Here is an 18,583-nt window from a genome sequence, read left to right as displayed (position 1 = left end):
ACTCCTCTAAAACAATGAACAAACATTACGCTAACCACCTGTCACATCTTACTTCTCCTGGTGTTATTAGCTACAGTACAGCAGCTCCCTGAGTATTCGAGCCCATACCAAATGAAATCTCCAAAATCACAATGTTGATGGAAAAAAATGATGCTTAAAGGAATATTTTCTTCATTGTTGGTCTGCCAATCAAGCTGGACTCAACTGGAGTCAGGCACATGCTACTTATTCCGCCTCATAGCAACAAAAGTGCCAAAGCTAAAAAAACAAAAACGCTTTGCCTCCAACACACTCTGGATTTTCAGCTGGCAGAAAACACTTTGGTGTACGGAAAAGTCTATATCGCAGCTCTGCACCTATACGCTGAGTGAAACTGCAAGCTTGTTTTTTTCCCCGTGTGTGTCACTGTTGGCGCCGATGACCTGACTGAACCACGCTGTTTTCCAGTCTCTTTTAAACACAGTCCTGCCCTCGTAAAGCAAAATGTGAATTTAGTGAAGATGTGCCATCTAAGAGCCTAAACAACTGCCCTGCAGTCTGCCGCAGTGCTGTGTAATGTAGTGTGATGCAGCCTGGTGGTGAGGGGCCATTTTTCCAACATGGAGACAGACCCAAGTGGAATGGACCATATTGTAGGTTGAAAGTAATGCAGCATTAAGCATAAACACTCAGGAAGTGCATACAGTAGCTTTTTGATAAATGTGTTGACTTACTTTGAGATGTAAGAATAAAACAACCTGGTTCAGCATAAAAAAGTGCCTCACTTTTGATTTCCTTTTGTGGCGAAAGAGCTCCTGCTCATTGGAGACTGTAAGCTCTGTCTCTTTAGTCTTTACTTCAGATACAGTAGAAGAACTTAATGTTCTGCTTTGTTGAAGGAGGCACCGGCCAAAGTGGCCCAAACAAGCAGTTAATGGTGCACAATTTGCATGTGCAGGACAGTTTTGTGGCACACTCGAAGTCACGAGGTCATTAGGAAAAGGAACATTTTAGTCACGGGTACTGACACCAATCAAGACCAATGAAATTAACTCACTTTAACAGCACTCGAGCCATTTTGTGACACACGAAGCAGTGATATGCCACACAGCTGACCACAGTGTTCAGTCAAATAAGTTAAACTGCCCAACTTGACCTCAAATGACGCCAGTAATAATCGTGAATATGATTTGTCTGGGTGCCAATCACTTGAATATGAGTGCAATTTTCCCGCACTTTGACCTGGCAGGCCTGCGCACATTCCCTTTAATTCTTGACAGGGAAATTGCACTGCTTTGCTTGATTATTACCACTCCTCCTACCTCACTTTTTCCTCCATGTAGGCTAAGTCAGGTTCAGGAGCAGTAATCACAATACCATTAAAAAAACATACCTGTATGTACCGAGGGCTTTGCAGAAGGGAGGGGGGGGGGGGAGTCTAAGCTCTATGTGGCGTCAAAAAGTTTGTTTACCTTCTGGGTTGCTATAGTGAGGCGGTGTTTTCCAGTTAAAGGGCTCTGACAGGCACTGACTAGTGTAGTGCAGCTGCTATAATGAGCAGTTCCAGGTCTCGCTCTGATGTACATGCTTTTTGAAAGTGCTGTTATCCCGAGGTGTGACATCTTTGAATCCCCAGTAATCAACAGATGTATTTGTGTGAAGCCTCAGGCCTTTGACTCTACTCTACCTCGATCCTTTCGACCATCTCTTTTTGTACTTGTGAGATGCAGCTGATTATTCCTGGTTTAAAAACAGCATACTGCCTGTGGGCTCTCTGCCTGCCTCTCCCACTTTCTCTCTCCCTCTCTTTCATTCATTTCTCGTCCTCCCCCTCCTCTTCTTTCTCCTGCAAACTGAAGGCAACCTCAGTGCCAATTTCATGGGAGGGTAGCAAGCAGTGCTGCAGAAATTATCCACTGCAAAATTGATCTAAACAATCGCAAAGTGGAACGGCAAGGAAAAGCAGGAGAATGAAATTGGGAGAGTCTGTTACCTTTTTGAACTTGCTTTATCACTGAGAAAGGGTTGGACTGCATTGCTTACAGGGAATGTCAATGGCTGTACTCACAATACTGTTTTTCTTAGGATTGTACAGTCTTCATACTGTACTGGAATAGTGCAGAATTTTAAACCTACCTTTTTCAAGGAAAACTGAGATATGATTACATCAAATTGCACAGGATTATGTGTTTCTGAAACTACACACACCAAATTATGTTAATGACCAGTTTACACAAAAGAGCTTGTTTTTTGTGAGCAGTAAACTGAACAGGCGTCATTGTCTTTTTATCTCTGAGCAGCTGAAATATACACTGATCAGGCATAGCTTTTTGTGCTGGTCCCCCTTTTGTCACCAAAACAGCCCTGATCCATCGAGGCATGGACTCCAATGCAACCCTAAAAGTGTATTGTGGAATCTAATTTTTAAGTTATGGAAGTGGATTTAAAGTATCATCCCACAGATGCTTGACTGGTTTGAGATCTGGGGAATTTGTAGGCCAAGCCAACACTTCAGACTCGTTGTGCTCCTCAAACCATTCCTGAACCATTTTTGCTTCGAGGCAGGGTGCATTATCCTGCTGAAAGACGCCACAGCCATCAGAGAATACCGTTTCCATGAAAGTGTGTGCACGGTTTGCAGCAATACTTAGGTAGGTGGTGCGTGTCAAAGTAACATCAACATGGTTGGCAGGACCCAAGGTTTTCCAGCAGAACATTGCCCAAAGCATCACACCTCTGCTGAGTTGCCATCTTCCCATAGTCTGGCATCTTGGTGCCAGGTGTTCCCCAGGTAATTTGTCAAGCCAGGAAAACTTCCTCTGTTGCTCATGTCCAGTTCTCACATGTCCATTCTTGGCATTGTTCCGCAGGGGACGGGGTCAGCAACCCGATATCCCACCCACTAACAGGTGGCATCATGAAGAGATAATCAGTGTTATTCACTTCACCTGTCAGTGATCATAATGTTATGCCTTCTCAGTGTATATATGACCATCACTGGCCCAAATGCAATCGTAATAAAAAATGACTCACCATAAGAGTCGAGGAAACAGAAGCTCCCATAACGAACTCAGTTTAAAGAGTTCTTTGTGATGTTGAACAGGTCCTTACTTAAACTAACCAGTGTGTTAAGCCTAGTGAAATATTTAGCTCCCAAAGAGCCACATATTCTGTAGAAGCTGGTGGAGACCAAAAAATAAGCAATAAACAGAGTAAATATTGGACTTATTCACATGGCCCAGTGAATAATGCTGCTAAGTATCTGTTAGTTGCATAAATAAACAGCTGTTTACCTAAGACCTCAAATGTGCTAACCTAAAATGTGATAATATGTCAACAATGACTTTAGAACTTGTTTTGCTTCCAAGAAAATGTTATAAATATATTGAAAACTGTGGCTACTGCCACGGATAGTAGATACAAATAAAAAAAGCTCATTCAACGACATTGTTTTAATGCATTCAGTTTTTAAGCCAAATACTTATTTTCAGGTATTCTACTTTCAAGAGTAAAAGTTTAATTTTACCCTAGATTTTTCCTTTCGTCTTTACTGGTCTATTTTTTCTATAACTGCCCACCCCCCCACACACACACACACACACACAGTCATGCACCCTCCTCTCCCGTTCAGCCTTTCTTTTTTCCTCCCCTGCCCTCCTTCCTTCTCCTCATCACTGAAGGTGTCAGGACTCTAACGCTGCAGTGCCATCTGGGCCGAGGCTGATAAAAGCTCATGTGCCGGTCCGGCGATGCCTGCAGGTCTGCCAGAAGCCAGCGAAGCCTGACTTTCAGAGGCGATGGGAGAGATTTGTGGCAGAAAGGAAGGAATGGCAAGCCGTGAACGTGCTGATCCAGCGCCCCCCACCCCCACTTGCCCTCCTCCCCCATTCCTCTGCACCACCTCTGTCTATCTGTCAGTCAGTCACATGGCCCTGCACTGGCCTGAATCCTTACTTAGGAAAAGGCTCCTTTTTTGTTCAAGGAAAACCAACATGAGACAGGATGGCTTTTTGATCTCTCTTGTGGCTATTGGGAATTCTGTTTGGGTGACCTCTCTTTTGTGCCATATTATCCCAAACAGAGTGAGTTAGAATATGAATCTTCCACCATACTGTTAATTTTAGATAAGACCATGCTGTCGCTTTTTAGCACTTTTAAAACCAGACTTCCTTGCTGTCTGGACTGCTAACCTGCAAACTCCATTTCTATAAAAACACTGACAGATGTAGCTGCTTGTTTTGAAAATGTACTTGCTAGCTAGGTAGATTTTAATGTTTTTAGCCGCTACATATTTACAAGTGGTATCATCATGCTAGACAGCATAGGGATGCAGCAGCGAAACATCTGAATTGGCCATATCATTGCTGTTACTGGTTTATCAGTAAATAAGAGGGCATGTACGGGAAGCACACCTACTCTGTTTTGTTCTCTGTCAACATGATGACTTGCACAACAAGCTAATGTTGTTGCAGTGACCCAATGATAGCTTAACATCAATGCAAATGAGTAGGAAACAGGAATGATAAGACTGAAATGTCTTTTTCAGTTTGCAGCTTGCTAACCAGGGAAGATGCCGTGCTTTATGCCCTTTTTACAGTGCAGATTTCTAAAGGGTGGGTATGTAAAGATTAAAACTTTGTTGTTAATAGTTTCTGTAGTGACTAGTCTTCCTTGATTTCGTCTGTAGGAGCCTTGTAGGCTCTGTGGATGTGCATGTGTCCTTTGTGATTGGTTTTCTTTGCTGGCAAATTGCCACAGAGGAACTCTATTATTTAGTCTTGTCATTTGTCATCTTTGAGGGCAAATAGGATTTATTTTTCTATTCTTTTTTTGCTTTTTTAATTGATAATCATTGGGCGATTAAAGGAAACCATGCAGGGCACTCTTTTGCTTTGTCAGATCAAAGCAGAGATGTGCATGTTCGACCGTTTTTTTCTTAATAATGATAAAATGCCTCCTACGGATCGAAAGGTGAGAAAGGACATGCTGTTGATATTAAGGGTTACTATTAAGCTTATTGATTGAGGAATCAATGTAGTCAATGGAACGTATGACAACCGCAATAATGTGAGCATTTGTCTGTATTTGTTCAACAGGCCTGGACCTGAGACACGCCCAGGTGGTGGCGTTATCTACTGGCACCAAGTGCATCAACGGAGAGTATCTGAGTGATCAGGGACAAGTAGTCAATGACTGTCACGCTGAAGTCACAGCCCGACGAGCCTTGCTACGCTTCCTCTACTCCCAACTTGAACTCTTCGTGAGGTAAAAGCTTTATCTTCTGCTGTATCTTTAAAGCACACAGACATTTCCTGAGCACCGCATGTGCACATGCTACAGCTTTGAAATCTTTCAGCACCTGACACGGCCAGATAACATTTGCTGTCACTAGTTAGTTGGTTAACTTTAGCTTTTTTGCTGATCATTACACCGACTTAGAGAAAACTTCTGTTTCATCTTGAAAGTTGAATTTTTACCTTTGTAGGAGTTTGACCCACTGATTGCTGAATGTAAAATGACAATCAGCCTGTGAAATCATCTCTCTAGATCCAGGTGATTAAACCGAACGGTTCAAGCGAGACTTGAATTGTTCAAAGTTTCATCATAAATCAAAGTCGATGTTAGTGTGCTTTTAAATGCAGCTGCAGAGCTGAGTTCATGGAGGCTGCAGCGCATTTAACACAGTGGTGCAATAAGTACACTTTAACTATTTGGATGAACATAAAAAAATCATGGAAAGAATTTCCACGTGATTAAATTGCTTTATTTTAGCATTATGTAATTCCGATATTCCAACTTAACTGAGTTGGATCAGCTAAATTAATTAATGATGAATAAACGTATTTAATACAGTGGAGTCCAACTTAATTTAATTTAATTGATTCAACCCATGCAAAATACATTAGTCCAACAAAGGTATTTGATGCAATAAATTCAATTTAATGGATTTGGGACACAGCTCTCACTCCATCCACCCTTTTCCACTTGTCCTTATCAGGGTCGTGGGGGTGCAGGAGGTGGGGCACAACCTGGACTGGTCACCAGTCTATTGCGGGGAGAAAGTATATAGTACAACTATTAACACTCACATCTATGGGCAATTTAGAATCATTAACCTAACCTCACTAACTGCATGTACCCAGAGAGACACGAATACAGGGATAACATGCAAACTCCACCCAGAAGGCCGTGGCCAGTTTGTGGATTTGAACTCAGGACTAGGTGGTGCTAACCACCACACCACCAAGCTGTCACTCCATACGTAAAAAACAGTAGGAAAGCTATGATTACAGGGTTTTATACAGAATTTTCTTCATGTTTTGGTCCTTGACAGGTTAGGCCACAATAAAGAGCAATAGCATACACCTGGTGTGTGTATGCTTGATTCTCCTGTGGTTTGAAATGTCACATGATCTCACGAGTCCAGGCACCTAACAACTCCTACTAGATTGCATCACATGATCTCACTAGAATAAATTTAACTAGTGTTAAGATGTTAAATGTCATGCAGAGTGTACATAATTTAATTACATTCACCATAGAAACATAAAATTATTTTGAAAGCAGAATAAATGTAAATGTAGCAACTGTCCAATTTCACTTTCTTGAGTGTGATATCCTAAGACCAAGGAACCACGGAGACCATGTTTAGCTCACAGTTGCTTCTTTATTAAGAGAACCGGGGCATGCGCCCCCACAGACTGAAAGCTCCCCAACCACTGTTGCCCCCTGGTGGACAAATCCTTGCCACAACATAACATTCCTCCCCCCTTAAACTGGAACTACTCTGTAGTTTTAATCACTACAGAAAATACCCATAACCAAAAACTTCACCTTTATAAAAAAAAATGCAACAACCCCGTCCCCAGCCTTTATTGAAATTTCACTCCGGAATAGTGAACCTTTAGTCCAACAGTCTTAGGTTAACCTATAACAGTTCACCGTAATCACGGCACAAAGTCTCTCAGGTGCTCCGGCTTTCTCTTGGTCCTTTGCGATCGCCGTAACCCAGTGGCAGGTGATTCCAGCGAATCACTACTCTCCATATGTGGCTTCACCACTGGTGTAACTTGCACCTCTATGTGTCTCTCATCCTCGTCTCCTGTCTCAGCGCTGATGTTTGGGGCTGCCTTTGGGGGCTCGCCTGGGTGGCCTTCAGGCATTCCTGCTGCCAGGCACGGCTCCAGGCGGGCAAACAGCTGATCGACGTGACGCCTCACCACTGTCCCATTGCCCAGCATCACCAAGTAGGAAACAGGCCCCGTCATCTCCTGTATAAGTCCTGGTATCCATTTGGGTCCTCTGCCATAGTTTCTGGTATATACTGTGTCTCCAATAACAAACATGCGTTCCTTGGCATGTCTATCATGATACCGTCTTTGGCTATCTTGTTTTGCTGTCACTTTTTGTTTCAAGTCAGGGTGTATGAGATCAAGAGTACACCTCAACTTCCGGCCCATCATCAACTCAGCGGGAGACTTCCCTGTTGTGGACTGTGGTGTGATTCTGTAACTAAACAGAGCCCTGTTTAACTTGGTTGCCAGTGTGTCTCCAGTACTCTTTTTCATGAGTTCTTTGAACGTTTGCACTGCTCTTTCTGCTAACCCATTGGAGGCGGGGTGATATGGAGCGGAGGTGACATGAGTGATTCCGTTCTTTGCCATGAACTCTTTAGTTTGTGCACTTACAAAACACTGGGCATTATCTGAGACCACCATCTCAGGAAGGCCGTGCGTGCTGAAACAATTTCTCAGGCAGTCTATGGTTGCAGCTGCTGTAGCGGATGGAACTGTATACACATCTAACCATTTGGAGTGGGCGTCCACTATTACTAAGAACATTTTACCCAAAAACGGGCCCGCATAATCGATATGTATCCTTCTCCAGGGCTTTTCTGGCCACTCCCAGGGGTGTAGCGGTGCCTCTTGTGGCCTGTGTCTATGTTCTTGACATGTACTGCAGGACCTCACCTTGTCTTCAATGTCATTCTCCATATGCGGCCACCACATGTAGCTTCTGGCCAGGCCCTTCATGCGGCTCATTCCTGGGTGTGACTGATGTAGCTGTTCCAAAAGGGGGCGTCGACCTCGTTCTGGTATCACCACCCTCGCCCCCCACAGCACACACCCATCCTGCACACTCAGCTCCTGTTGTCTCTGTCTGTAGGGCTGAAAATTAGGATGCTGCATAGTGGGCCATCCTCTCATAGCATACTCACGCACTCTGGAGAGTATGGGATCTTTGGTTGTCCATCTTTGCAGCTGCTCAGATGTCATCACGCCCTCCTGGTCCTGATCTACCATCAACACTTGGTCCTCAGCTGCCACCTCTTTAGGGAGGTTCTCTGGAAGAGGGAGACGACTCAGACCATCAGCATTACTGTTATTTTTGCCTTCTCTGTATTTAATGACATACTCATAGGCTCTTAATAACACTGCCCATCGCATGATCCTCTGTGACGCCATCTGAGGGACGGCCTTCAACTCATGGAACAAACTTATCAATGGCTTATGATCCGTGATAATCATGAACTTCCTGCCGTACAGGTACTTATGAAAATACTGTACACCAAATATCACAGCCAATCCTTCTTTATCCAGCTGTGAGTAGTTCTTTTCTGCTGCATTCAGGGTACGCGATGCAAACCCAATGGGTTTTTCCTGACCATCTGGCATGCGGTGAGCTAGTACTGCTCCCACTCCATAGGGGGACGCATCGCAAGAAAGAATTAAATCCTTTTGCTCATCATAGTGTACCAATACACTGCTTGACTGCAACAGTTCCTTTGATTTGCCGAAAACCTTCTCCTGTGCTGGTCCCCAACACCATGGTTCCCCCTTTCTCAGAAGCTTGTGCAGTGGGGCCAACAGTGTGGACAAGTTTGGCAAGAACTTATTATAGAAGTTCAACAACCCCAAATAAGCTTTGAGCTCTGTCACTGATTTTGGGGGTGGCGCCTCCTGCACTGCTTTCACTTTTGCCGGCACTGGATGTAAACCGGTCTTATCCACCCGATGTCCTAAAAATGTCACTTCCTTCTCCATGAATTGACATTTGCTCCTTTTTAAGCGCAGGCCCGCCTCCTCCAAGCGCTGCAGCACTCCCTCCAGTGTTTGAAGATGTTCTTTGTCATTCTTTCCCGTCAGGATGATGTCATCCAGATACACTGCGACATTGGTCAGACCTTGCAACACACTCTCCATGGTGCGCTGAAAAATGGCAGGACTTGAACTCACACCAAATGGCAACCTGGTGTATGTAAACAAACCCTTGTGTGTGTTCACTGTGACATACTTTCTAGATTCCTCATCAAGTACAACCTGTTGATATGCGTGACTCATATCTAACTTGGTGTATTTTTCTCCTCCCGCCAGCCCCGCTATCATGTCCTCCATTCGTGGAATGGGGTATTGTTCTACAGGCGACACCTTGTTAACAGTCAGTTTGTAGTCACCACAAATTCTGGCGCTGGAGTCTGGCTTTAGTATGGGTACAATGGGTGCGGCCCACTCTGAGAATTTCACTGGTTGGATGATTTTCTCCTCCAACAGTCTCTCCAGTTCCTGCTCCACTTTCTTTTTCATAGCAAACGGAACTGATCGGGGCTTATAGAAGCACGGTTTAGCATCCTTAGCTACATGTATCTTTGCCGCAAACCCCTTCAGCGTTCCCAACTCATCCTTAAACACTGTTTCATGTCTGGCCAGTATCCGCTGTAAGGCATCCTCTCCGCCTTCGATCTTATGTACAGGTTGCCAGTCTAATTGGAGGGCCTTAATCCATCCCCGACCCATCAAACTAGTTCCAGCCCCTTCAACCACCACCACATCCAGTGTTTTCTTACTGTCTCTGAATTCCACCTGCACTTGGGCTGCTCCCCACACGGGTACCTTGTGGCCTCCATACGTTCTCAGTTTGATTCCACACTTGCTTACTTTGGGCGCCTTACTGCCTTCAAAAAGTTTTTTAAATGACTCCTTCGACATGATAGTGTAACCACAGCCTGTGTCTACTTCAAATGTCACATTCTGTCCATTTACTTTTAGCTTCTGTCTGATGGGTTCTTCCCTTGGGATGCTAATCTCCTCATGCACATTATACATAGTCACACTTGCCTTTATGTGGTGCATTTCAGCTCCTTCTTCCTCACTCTCCACATTCTCCTCTTCCAAGAAATGGGCTTGTTTACCTTGTCTGCCACGCCCTCCTTTTTGTTCCATTTTCATTCGGCAAACCCTTTTTATGTGTCCCACCTTTCCACAGTTGTGGCATTTTTCTGAAACAAACCTGGAGTCCTTGGCCACATGATTTAGTCCTCCACATCTGTAGCACTTCCTGACAACCTGTTGTGACGTCGAGCCGCCGTCCTCCATCTTGTTCACGGCTCCTAATCCTTTAGTGAATCGCGACTGTTCTGTCATGCTCTTCAAATCCACAATGTCTCTGTTAGCAGCCTCCATTGCTTGAGCAAACTTCAGCGCCTTTTCAAATGTTAGCGAATCCTCTGCTAACAATCTGCGCTGTATTCTGTCGTCGCTTATTCCACATACTAAACGATCCCGCAGCATCACCGTCAGGGAGTCACCAAAGTTACAGTCCTGTGCGAGCTTCCTCAGCTCCGCTACATAATCGCCCACACTTTCCTCCGGCCTTCTATTCCGTGTGTTAAACTTCCACCGCTGCACAATTTCACTCGGCTTAGGGTGAAAATGATTGTTCAACAATCCCACCAACTCAGCATAAGAACGATCCCCTGGCTTGACCGGACTGAGTAGGTTCCTAATCAGGGCATAGGTCTGTGCGCCCACGCAACTCAACAGTACCGCTCGCTTCTTCTCCTCCTCCTTAATATCATTCGCCACAAAGAAGTAATCCAAAATCTCACAATATTCCTCCCAGGATTGCAGCTCGCTGTCGAACGGTGCCACCGAGCCCAAAGTGGTAGCCATTATTCCACACTGAGGGTTACGCTCCACTTCCCACAGATGCTAGCGCTGTACCACTTGCCAACCTCAGTTCATAAGTCACTTAGCACGGTGTAACTTCACAGCAAAACCTGGCTTTTACCCTCGTCGCCATATGTGATATCCTAAGACCAAGGAACCACGGAGACCATGTTTAGCTCACAGTTGCTTCTTTATTAAGAGAACCGGGGCATGCGCCCCCACAGACTGAAAGCTCCCCAACCACTGTTGCCCCCTGGTGGACAAATCCTTGCCACAACATAACATTGAGTGTACTCGAGTGAAAAGTAGAAATGCAAAAAAGACAAACAAGTGTTCAAAATTCCTTCTTCTGAGACTCCTGGTTACACAATTTCACCGAATGGGAAACTTTGAGTCAAGAACCACAGTAACTATTTCACAACTTCTTTTCCACACCTAGTTTCACAGTTATTGAAACCTCCTTGGAACTCAACACCCAGAGCTTTACAAGTGTTTTTACATCTTTGCCCCAGTTTATGCCTTGATAACTTCATACTGGGCATTTACAGAGTTTTTTTTTTAAGTTTCAGGACTTTTTATTTTTCCTGCCATGCAGTCTGAATGCAGGAACAGCATATATAAGGGTTTCTAAAATGTATCCAAGCCTTTCGAGACTCATCTAGAGGATAATATTGAGTGGCACAAAAAAGGGTCTGAATGTCTAAAATCACTTTGTAATTGTGGGATTTTAGACAAAGACTGATTTACAGGTTTTATCCATTTAAAACTGCATCTACAACAAACCAAAATAAAACAAAGCCTGAATTCTTTATGAAGAATTTATATGCTTCATCGAGTATAAAGTAGTAGCAACGTCTCTGCAAAGTGCACGAGGAAATATCTTACATTCTCGCAGTGACTTCACTTTAATCGCTAATTTAAACTCTTGCCAGCATGCTGCGTAGGCTTCACAAACTTGAGTTTCCAAGGCTCCTCTAACAGCTATAACAATGCATTACATTGCATTACTCATTACAGTATGCTTAACAGCATTACATGTTTTTGTTATGACCTCCCCCTGCAGTGCCAAAGCATGCTCTCTCCTCTGCAATAAGCTCCATGGAAACAGCACCGCTTTGAGACTTTTCAATAATCAACGAGCCATATGTGCACTGTTCTCTTCAGCTAACTAAGCATACTATCACACACTCAACCGGTTCAGCTCCGTGTCTCAGTGGCCTGTTTGTTTTTAGTGCTGTTTTATCTACTTTGTGGGCATTTGCTACCTGTACAGCGCGCGCTGGTGCACACAAACTCACCAAGCTTTTCACCAGTATCACGAGACAGCCCTGACAAGTTTTGACTCCTAACTGCCTCCAGTGCATGAGCATATATTATGTTTTTGTGCTCCCCCAGGAGCTCGATTGCAAGGCTGATGTATCAGATTAGTGGATAGAAGTCTAGATGGCTGAATGTCATATTTGCATACACAGCACTGACTTTTTGTCTTAGCACAATGCTGGATGGCAGGTAGGGAGACTTTGCAGCTGAGCAAAATGGCTAATGGGGAAGATAACTCATAATGAAACGACCAAACAAAATGCCAGAACTGCCATATTTACACTCAGTGAAAGGACATCAGAAACAGAGGAGAGGTTATATAAAGAGTGCGGTCGTGCTTTGCATTATGAGGGATAGTTTTTATATAGTACTGTATGTGAGTGATGACATCTTTATTCCTACACACAAGAAAAAAAATAGATGATTATTTCCTGTTTATAAGCATTTACCTGACTAACAGAAGGTGTTTTATAAACATAAACTGTCCTAAAACAATATTGGAACCTGCTGTTTTATCACTAATCTGTTTTCATTTAGAAAATGCTGCCATCTTTTCTTATGGATCAAGTATTTTAGAAATACTAGATTATTTCTATTTGATGCTACTTTATACTTGCTAGCCAGATGCTGATAATCAAATCTACTCAATTAGTTCATCATCAGCAACTGTCAAGCACGGCGGTGGAGGGGTAATGATTTGTGTTTATTTTAGCAATGGGACTTAGGCACCTTGCAGTCATTAAGATCAGCGGTGCCCAACCAGTTTAATGTCGGGCAATATTTTCACAGAACGGCCTTTAAGGTGTCACGGATAAACACAACAAAATAAAATGATACCACCAAGACAAAAATGTGGTATTTTGCAAATATAATAATAAACGTGAATTCAGTGTGTAATTGTGTAACTTTATTAGCAGCGTCCTCCTGAAATGCGCCAAAAACATTGAGAGGAACATCCTCTTCTCTGCCCCTTAATGCTCTCTGGTCGCTATGGTAACGTGTAAATATTTCTTTAGAAATACAGTCATGTGAGAAAATTAGGACACCCTATGAAAGCCTGTAAATTTTAAAATACATTTGGACATATAGATATTTAATTTACATTTTAACGATACTGAGGCATCCAAATAATATAACTAAACAATTAAAAAATAAGAAAAGCCTTTTTAAAACTTTATGTGAAATGTAATTTAAAAAGAATGTGATTTCTGGTGAGGAATAAATTAGGAAACCCCCACATGTTATCGCACTTAAAATGGTTAAAATCACACACAGGTGTATCACGTCAGGTGCACATGATCAGTACATTGTTACCCAGCATTTTAAGGGAACCTTGCTCTATTTAAACCTCAGATTGAGTTTAGTGTGCTCCTGACTGTTGTTTTTGTTTTGTTTTGTTTTTTGCCTGTCCCGTTTGGTTCTTTTGCCATCAGAATTATTGTCTAAAGGCGAAGAAAGATGCCCAACGGATTTACTTTGCCAAATTGACCATCCCAGCCTTGCCGTAATGGTCTATTTGATTCACCTTTTATTGTTTATTTTGTATTTTTATTTTCACTTGCTAGATACGGGACAGACTTGAATGAGGAAAAGAAAAGGGAGAAAGAAAGAGGGAAAAAAGAAAAAAAAACAGCGGAGAAGAGGGACGGGGATAAAGGGCAAAAAACAAAAACCAACAAAATAAGCAGACAAAAATACAAATATCAATCACCTGGATCACCTGTTGAGAAAGAAAAAAGAAAACAAGCATTTAACAAGGGATAGACAACATCATGATGATCTATGGGAATATAACAGTAAATACTAAGTGTTAAACATTATTGTGCAGCACGTAATATTGACAGCGCACAGTGTGCTTTAAGGTAGGAGCCAAAAAGGGTGTAGTTTGTGTGTGTGAGCACCCATGTGTACACCTGTGAGCGTGAGCGCGCTTGTTTTTTAAAAAGGTTCCTTCATGTAATGATCTGCTAGAGGGTGTGGGGGGAGCCACAGCCCCGTCCTCCAGGGCATGAAGCAGGTATGGAGGAGATCAAAACTCCAGACATCCAGAGGCCCCCAGAACACAACAGACCAAGGAAGACCAACAGAGGGGCAGCCGCGCCACTGTCTCAGTAAGAGCTGAGGAGAGTCCCAGATTAGGGGTCACTCAGCAGCCGCGGAGCAGAAGCCAGGGGGAGTTGCAGTGACGCGCCCGTGAGCTCCGCCGGCAGCCAGCTGTGCCTGAGTGACCGAGCCCCAGGCCGAGAGGCCGGGGGCACCCCACCTCCGAAGTGGCCCAAGCGAGCCCCAGGCTCCAGGCCCCGATAAGCGGCCGCCAAGGAGTGAGCCGGTGTGTACCTGGGCGCCCACCCCCAGACACAAAGAACCACCAACGCACCGACACCTGAGGGAGTCCGCCACTGGCAGGGGAAGTGGTGGTAGGGGGAGATAGGCCTCCAAACCTTGGAGGGCCTGAGATGTCCCCAGAGAGGTGGCGCCTGATACCCAACCTGACATATAGACACAGACATACAGGCACACACAGACACAAACATCCATTCCCACCCTCATGCTCTAGTATGCAATTACTCAACACTCACCCAATGTGGAGACAGACATAAAGAGACGCTGTACACACGATCACACTCCCCAAGCGTACTCTACAAACCGGGTCTAGGTACCCTTGCCCCTGGAGGGGGAAACTGCACCCAGACCCAGGTGGTGTTACCCTTTTCCCTGCGGTGGGGAGAAGCAGACTGCCCCGACTCCGCAGCAGCAGGGAGGCCCCAGACTCCAGACCGCAGTCGGACGGCCAACTCCTCCTCCTAGCCCCCCCGCTCCAGCAGGCCGCCAAGAACGGAGGTGTGAGAAGACTCCAAACCTCCCTCCGCCGCTCATATGTAGTGTTGATGCATGTGTGTTCTAAGGTGCATTTAAAACCCAGGAGGGCATGGAGCTACCTGCCAGAGAGCAGCAGGTAAGCGCACAGCTAGGGATGGGTATCGTTTAGGTTTTATCCGATACCGGTGCCAAATCGGTACTTTTGAAATGGTGCCGGTGCTCAAACGGTGCTCAAACCGGTGCTTAAAGAATGGAGAACACAAAATTGGTCCAAAAACCTCTCATGTTCAGCTGTTTTTTGTAAAAAGATAACAATGTTAGCCTTTTCTGCAGCTATGGGGCATATATGGTATCACTCTTGGCTGGAAGCAGTGCTTAAACAATGGAAAAAACACAAACTTTGTCCAAAAACCTCTCATGTTTAGCCGTTTCCCTCTTTTTCTTTGGTCATTTTAGCCTTTTTAGCCAGGGTGAAGGGAGTATCTGCCATCAAACAAGAAGACAGCAGCATGTAGCTATGATGATGTTTGCTAGTTCACCTTACATGCATTAATGTAATAACGTGGTTAGCCTACTCAACGTAAATTAGCTACTCACGCAGAGAAGAACGGCTGCTGCCATCATCATCCTCATCATTTCTGCTACACTGGCAGGGCTAGGGGCCAGGACTCTCCTCTTCGTGTTTTTGGGGGATGTTGCATAACAGGCAACCCACCCGCAGTAGATGTGCTCGGTGTGAGGTCTCGCAGCAAGCTATCAAATACGGCGCATTTCTCGGCTTTTAAAAAAAACGCTATGCGTCGCCAGGTGTTTCATCAGATTCGAGGTGTTACCTCCTTTGACAGTATCACAGTATCAGCTTAAAGCACTTGTTGCAGGCTGCTGAGTTTGCATATTTTGCTGTGAAGTACAGCCAGACTTTTAACCGCTTCGCCTTGGGCATTTTTAATCTGTAGCTCTGCTCTAACAGAACGTACGTACCTGGCCCCGCCTACTATCCTCGGAAACGTAAAATGATTGGCTAGAATCTAAAGTGTATCACAGCTCAGGAAAAAAAAGCACCGAAATAAAGCACCGAAATGTGCGCTGCTTTTCGGTCTGGTTACTACCGTTTATGTCAGAACCGGTGCCATCATGGCACCGGACACCGGTACCCATCCCTACGCACAGCCCCCCCTGATAGCCCTCGATGTCTACATGTATTTAAAATTGAGAGGTGGGCAACAACGCCAGGGGTGAGGTGTACACCCTGATGGTAATTTGGAGTCTGTGTAGCGTGCCCACCCCCAAGATCCTATATGTATGTGTAATGAGAGTGTGAGTAATGTGAATGTCTAAGTTGTGAGATAAAATTGAGGCACAGGCAGCCAGAAGGGGACAGAGGGGGGAATGCCTCCCCTGCACCCTGGTGACACACCTTTACCCCAAAGCCCTGCATGTGTGGGTGATAGTGGTGCTCCTGACTGTTGACGTGTTGAATTGAGCGCCATGGTGAGATCTAAAGAGCTGTGTGATGCCCTCAGAAAGAAGATTGTGGCCGCTTATGAGTCTGGTAAGGGATTCAAAAACATCTCAAAAGAATTTGACATCAACCATTCCACCATCCGGAAAATTGTTTACAAGTGGAAGACATTCAAAACAACTGCCACCATGCCCAGGTCTGGCCGTCCAAGCATATTCACCCCCAGAGCAGACCGCAAGATGCTCAAAGAAGCCATCAAAAATCCTAAAATGTCATCACAGGAACTACAGCAGGCTCTGGCTACTGTCGATGTGAAAGTGCATGACTCTACTATCAGAAAGAGACTACACAAGTTTGACTTTCATGGGAGGTGTGCAAGGAGGAAACCTTTGCTCTCTAAGATAAACATTAAGGCAAGACCACGACTTCTGGAATAATGTTCTTTGGACGGATGAATCTAAAACTGAATTATTTGGGCACCCGAACAGTAGACATGTTTGGCATAACCAAATACAGCCTTCCAAGCAAAGAACCTTATACCAACTGTGAAGCATGGAGGTGGCAGTATCCTAGTTTGGGGATGCTTTGCTGCAGCAGCACCTGCAGCTCACCATCATAGAATCCATCATGAATCCAACTGTGTATTGGGGGGTGCTTGAAGAACATGTGAAACCATCTGTTAAAAAATTAAAGCTGAAGCGGAACTGGACACTGCAACATGACAATGACCCAAAGTATACCAGCAAATCCACCAAGAACTGGCTAAAAACTAAGTAGATAGTCCTGGAATGGTCAAAGCCCTGATCTTAATCCCATTGAGATGCTGTGGGGTGACTTGAAACAGACTGTACATGCAAGAAAACTCTCAAACGTCTCACAGCTGAAAGAATTCTGCATTGAGGAGTTGCCCAAACTTGCTTCTGATGTCAGAAACTGGTAAAAGGCTACAAAAGGTATCTCACTGAAGTTATATCAGCCAAAGGGGGCAACACTGGTTATTAGGGGGTAGGGTATCCTAACTTTTTCCTCCATTAAAATACACATTTTTGTTCATATCTTTTTTTTTTTGATGTGTAATTTTTTTTATTTTTGTTGTTTAATTGCAATTAAGTCACTTTCTTTTCCAGTAACACATGAAAACATGATTAGACATTGATATGTGAACATTTCTTAATAAAGAGCCGATTATTTAATGGGGTGTCCTAATTTTCTCACATGACTGTAAAACACACAACTACAACACGGGAAAAGACCCCGGGAAACCATAAAACCATAAATTTCACACCCGAGCCTCAACTCTTGCGGCCTGGTACCAAACGACTCACGGACCGCCGCCGGTCCATGGCCTGGGGGTTGGGGACCGCTGATTAAGATGGCCATAAACTCTTCTCTATGCCAGAGTATTCAGTTGTATTCACATGAGACAAATGTGAGGCTGTCTGTCCAGCAACTACAGCTTGGCTGAAATCGATGTCATACACGATAACAACCTCGAGCAAACCAGCAAATCTACAACAGAATAGCTGAAAAACAAAAGACTTAAATTTTTGAATATGTGTATGACAAACTTAAGAGAACAAACCTCAATAAACTGAAGCAACAGTGTAAATAAAGTGTAAAGAAGAACTGGCAGAAATTCCTGCACAGTAATGTGAGGATCTGCTAAACTCCGATTATCATTACTGCAAGTTATTGGTGCTAAAGGTGGTCCTACAAGCTACTGAAGCATAGAGTGCAGACACTAGAACATATGGACTACACATCAACCTTTCACAATCAGAATTGGTTATGATCATAGCTTGTTAGCTATACACGACTTCTACCAATGTTAGCCAAACAGTCCACCAGATACCTGGGACAGTTAGCACATATTACACAGAGCAACTAATTTTGTGATTTGAAACAGGAAGTGCTAAAGTCACATGATAAGGAAAGCTCCAGTCAATGGATGTTTGTTGTATAATTCCCCAAATATAGCGGTCCACAGTGGCTGCTGTGGCCATGTTGAGCTGCTGCTGCTGAACACAGTTTTGCAGTTTGCTTTGTGGGCTCCACT

At 44.2% G+C, this 18,583-nt stretch overlaps 1 protein-coding gene across 2 annotated transcripts in view; it reads left to right on the top strand.

Annotated features, from left to right (window-relative positions):
- adarb2 (adenosine deaminase RNA specific B2 (inactive)) overlaps window positions 1-18,583 on the top strand; it is a 232,409-nt gene that overhangs the window by 188,962 nt on the left and 24,864 nt on the right. For both annotated transcript variants that reach the window (XM_080864184.1, XM_080864183.1), the window contains one exon: window positions 5,076-5,244. In XM_080864184.1, coding sequence (XP_080720310.1) covers window positions 5,076-5,244 — 169 coding nt within the window. The remainder of the gene's footprint in view (window positions 1-5,075; window positions 5,245-18,583) is intronic.

Source organism: Rhamphochromis sp. 'chilingali', assembly GCF_963969265.1.
Source record: "Rhamphochromis sp. 'chilingali' genome assembly, chromosome: 18".
Taxonomy (NCBI): domain Eukaryota; kingdom Metazoa; phylum Chordata; class Actinopteri; order Cichliformes; family Cichlidae; genus Rhamphochromis; species Rhamphochromis sp. 'chilingali'.
The sequence above is the reverse complement of the archived record's forward strand: the minus strand, read 5'-3'. Positions and strand labels throughout refer to the sequence as shown.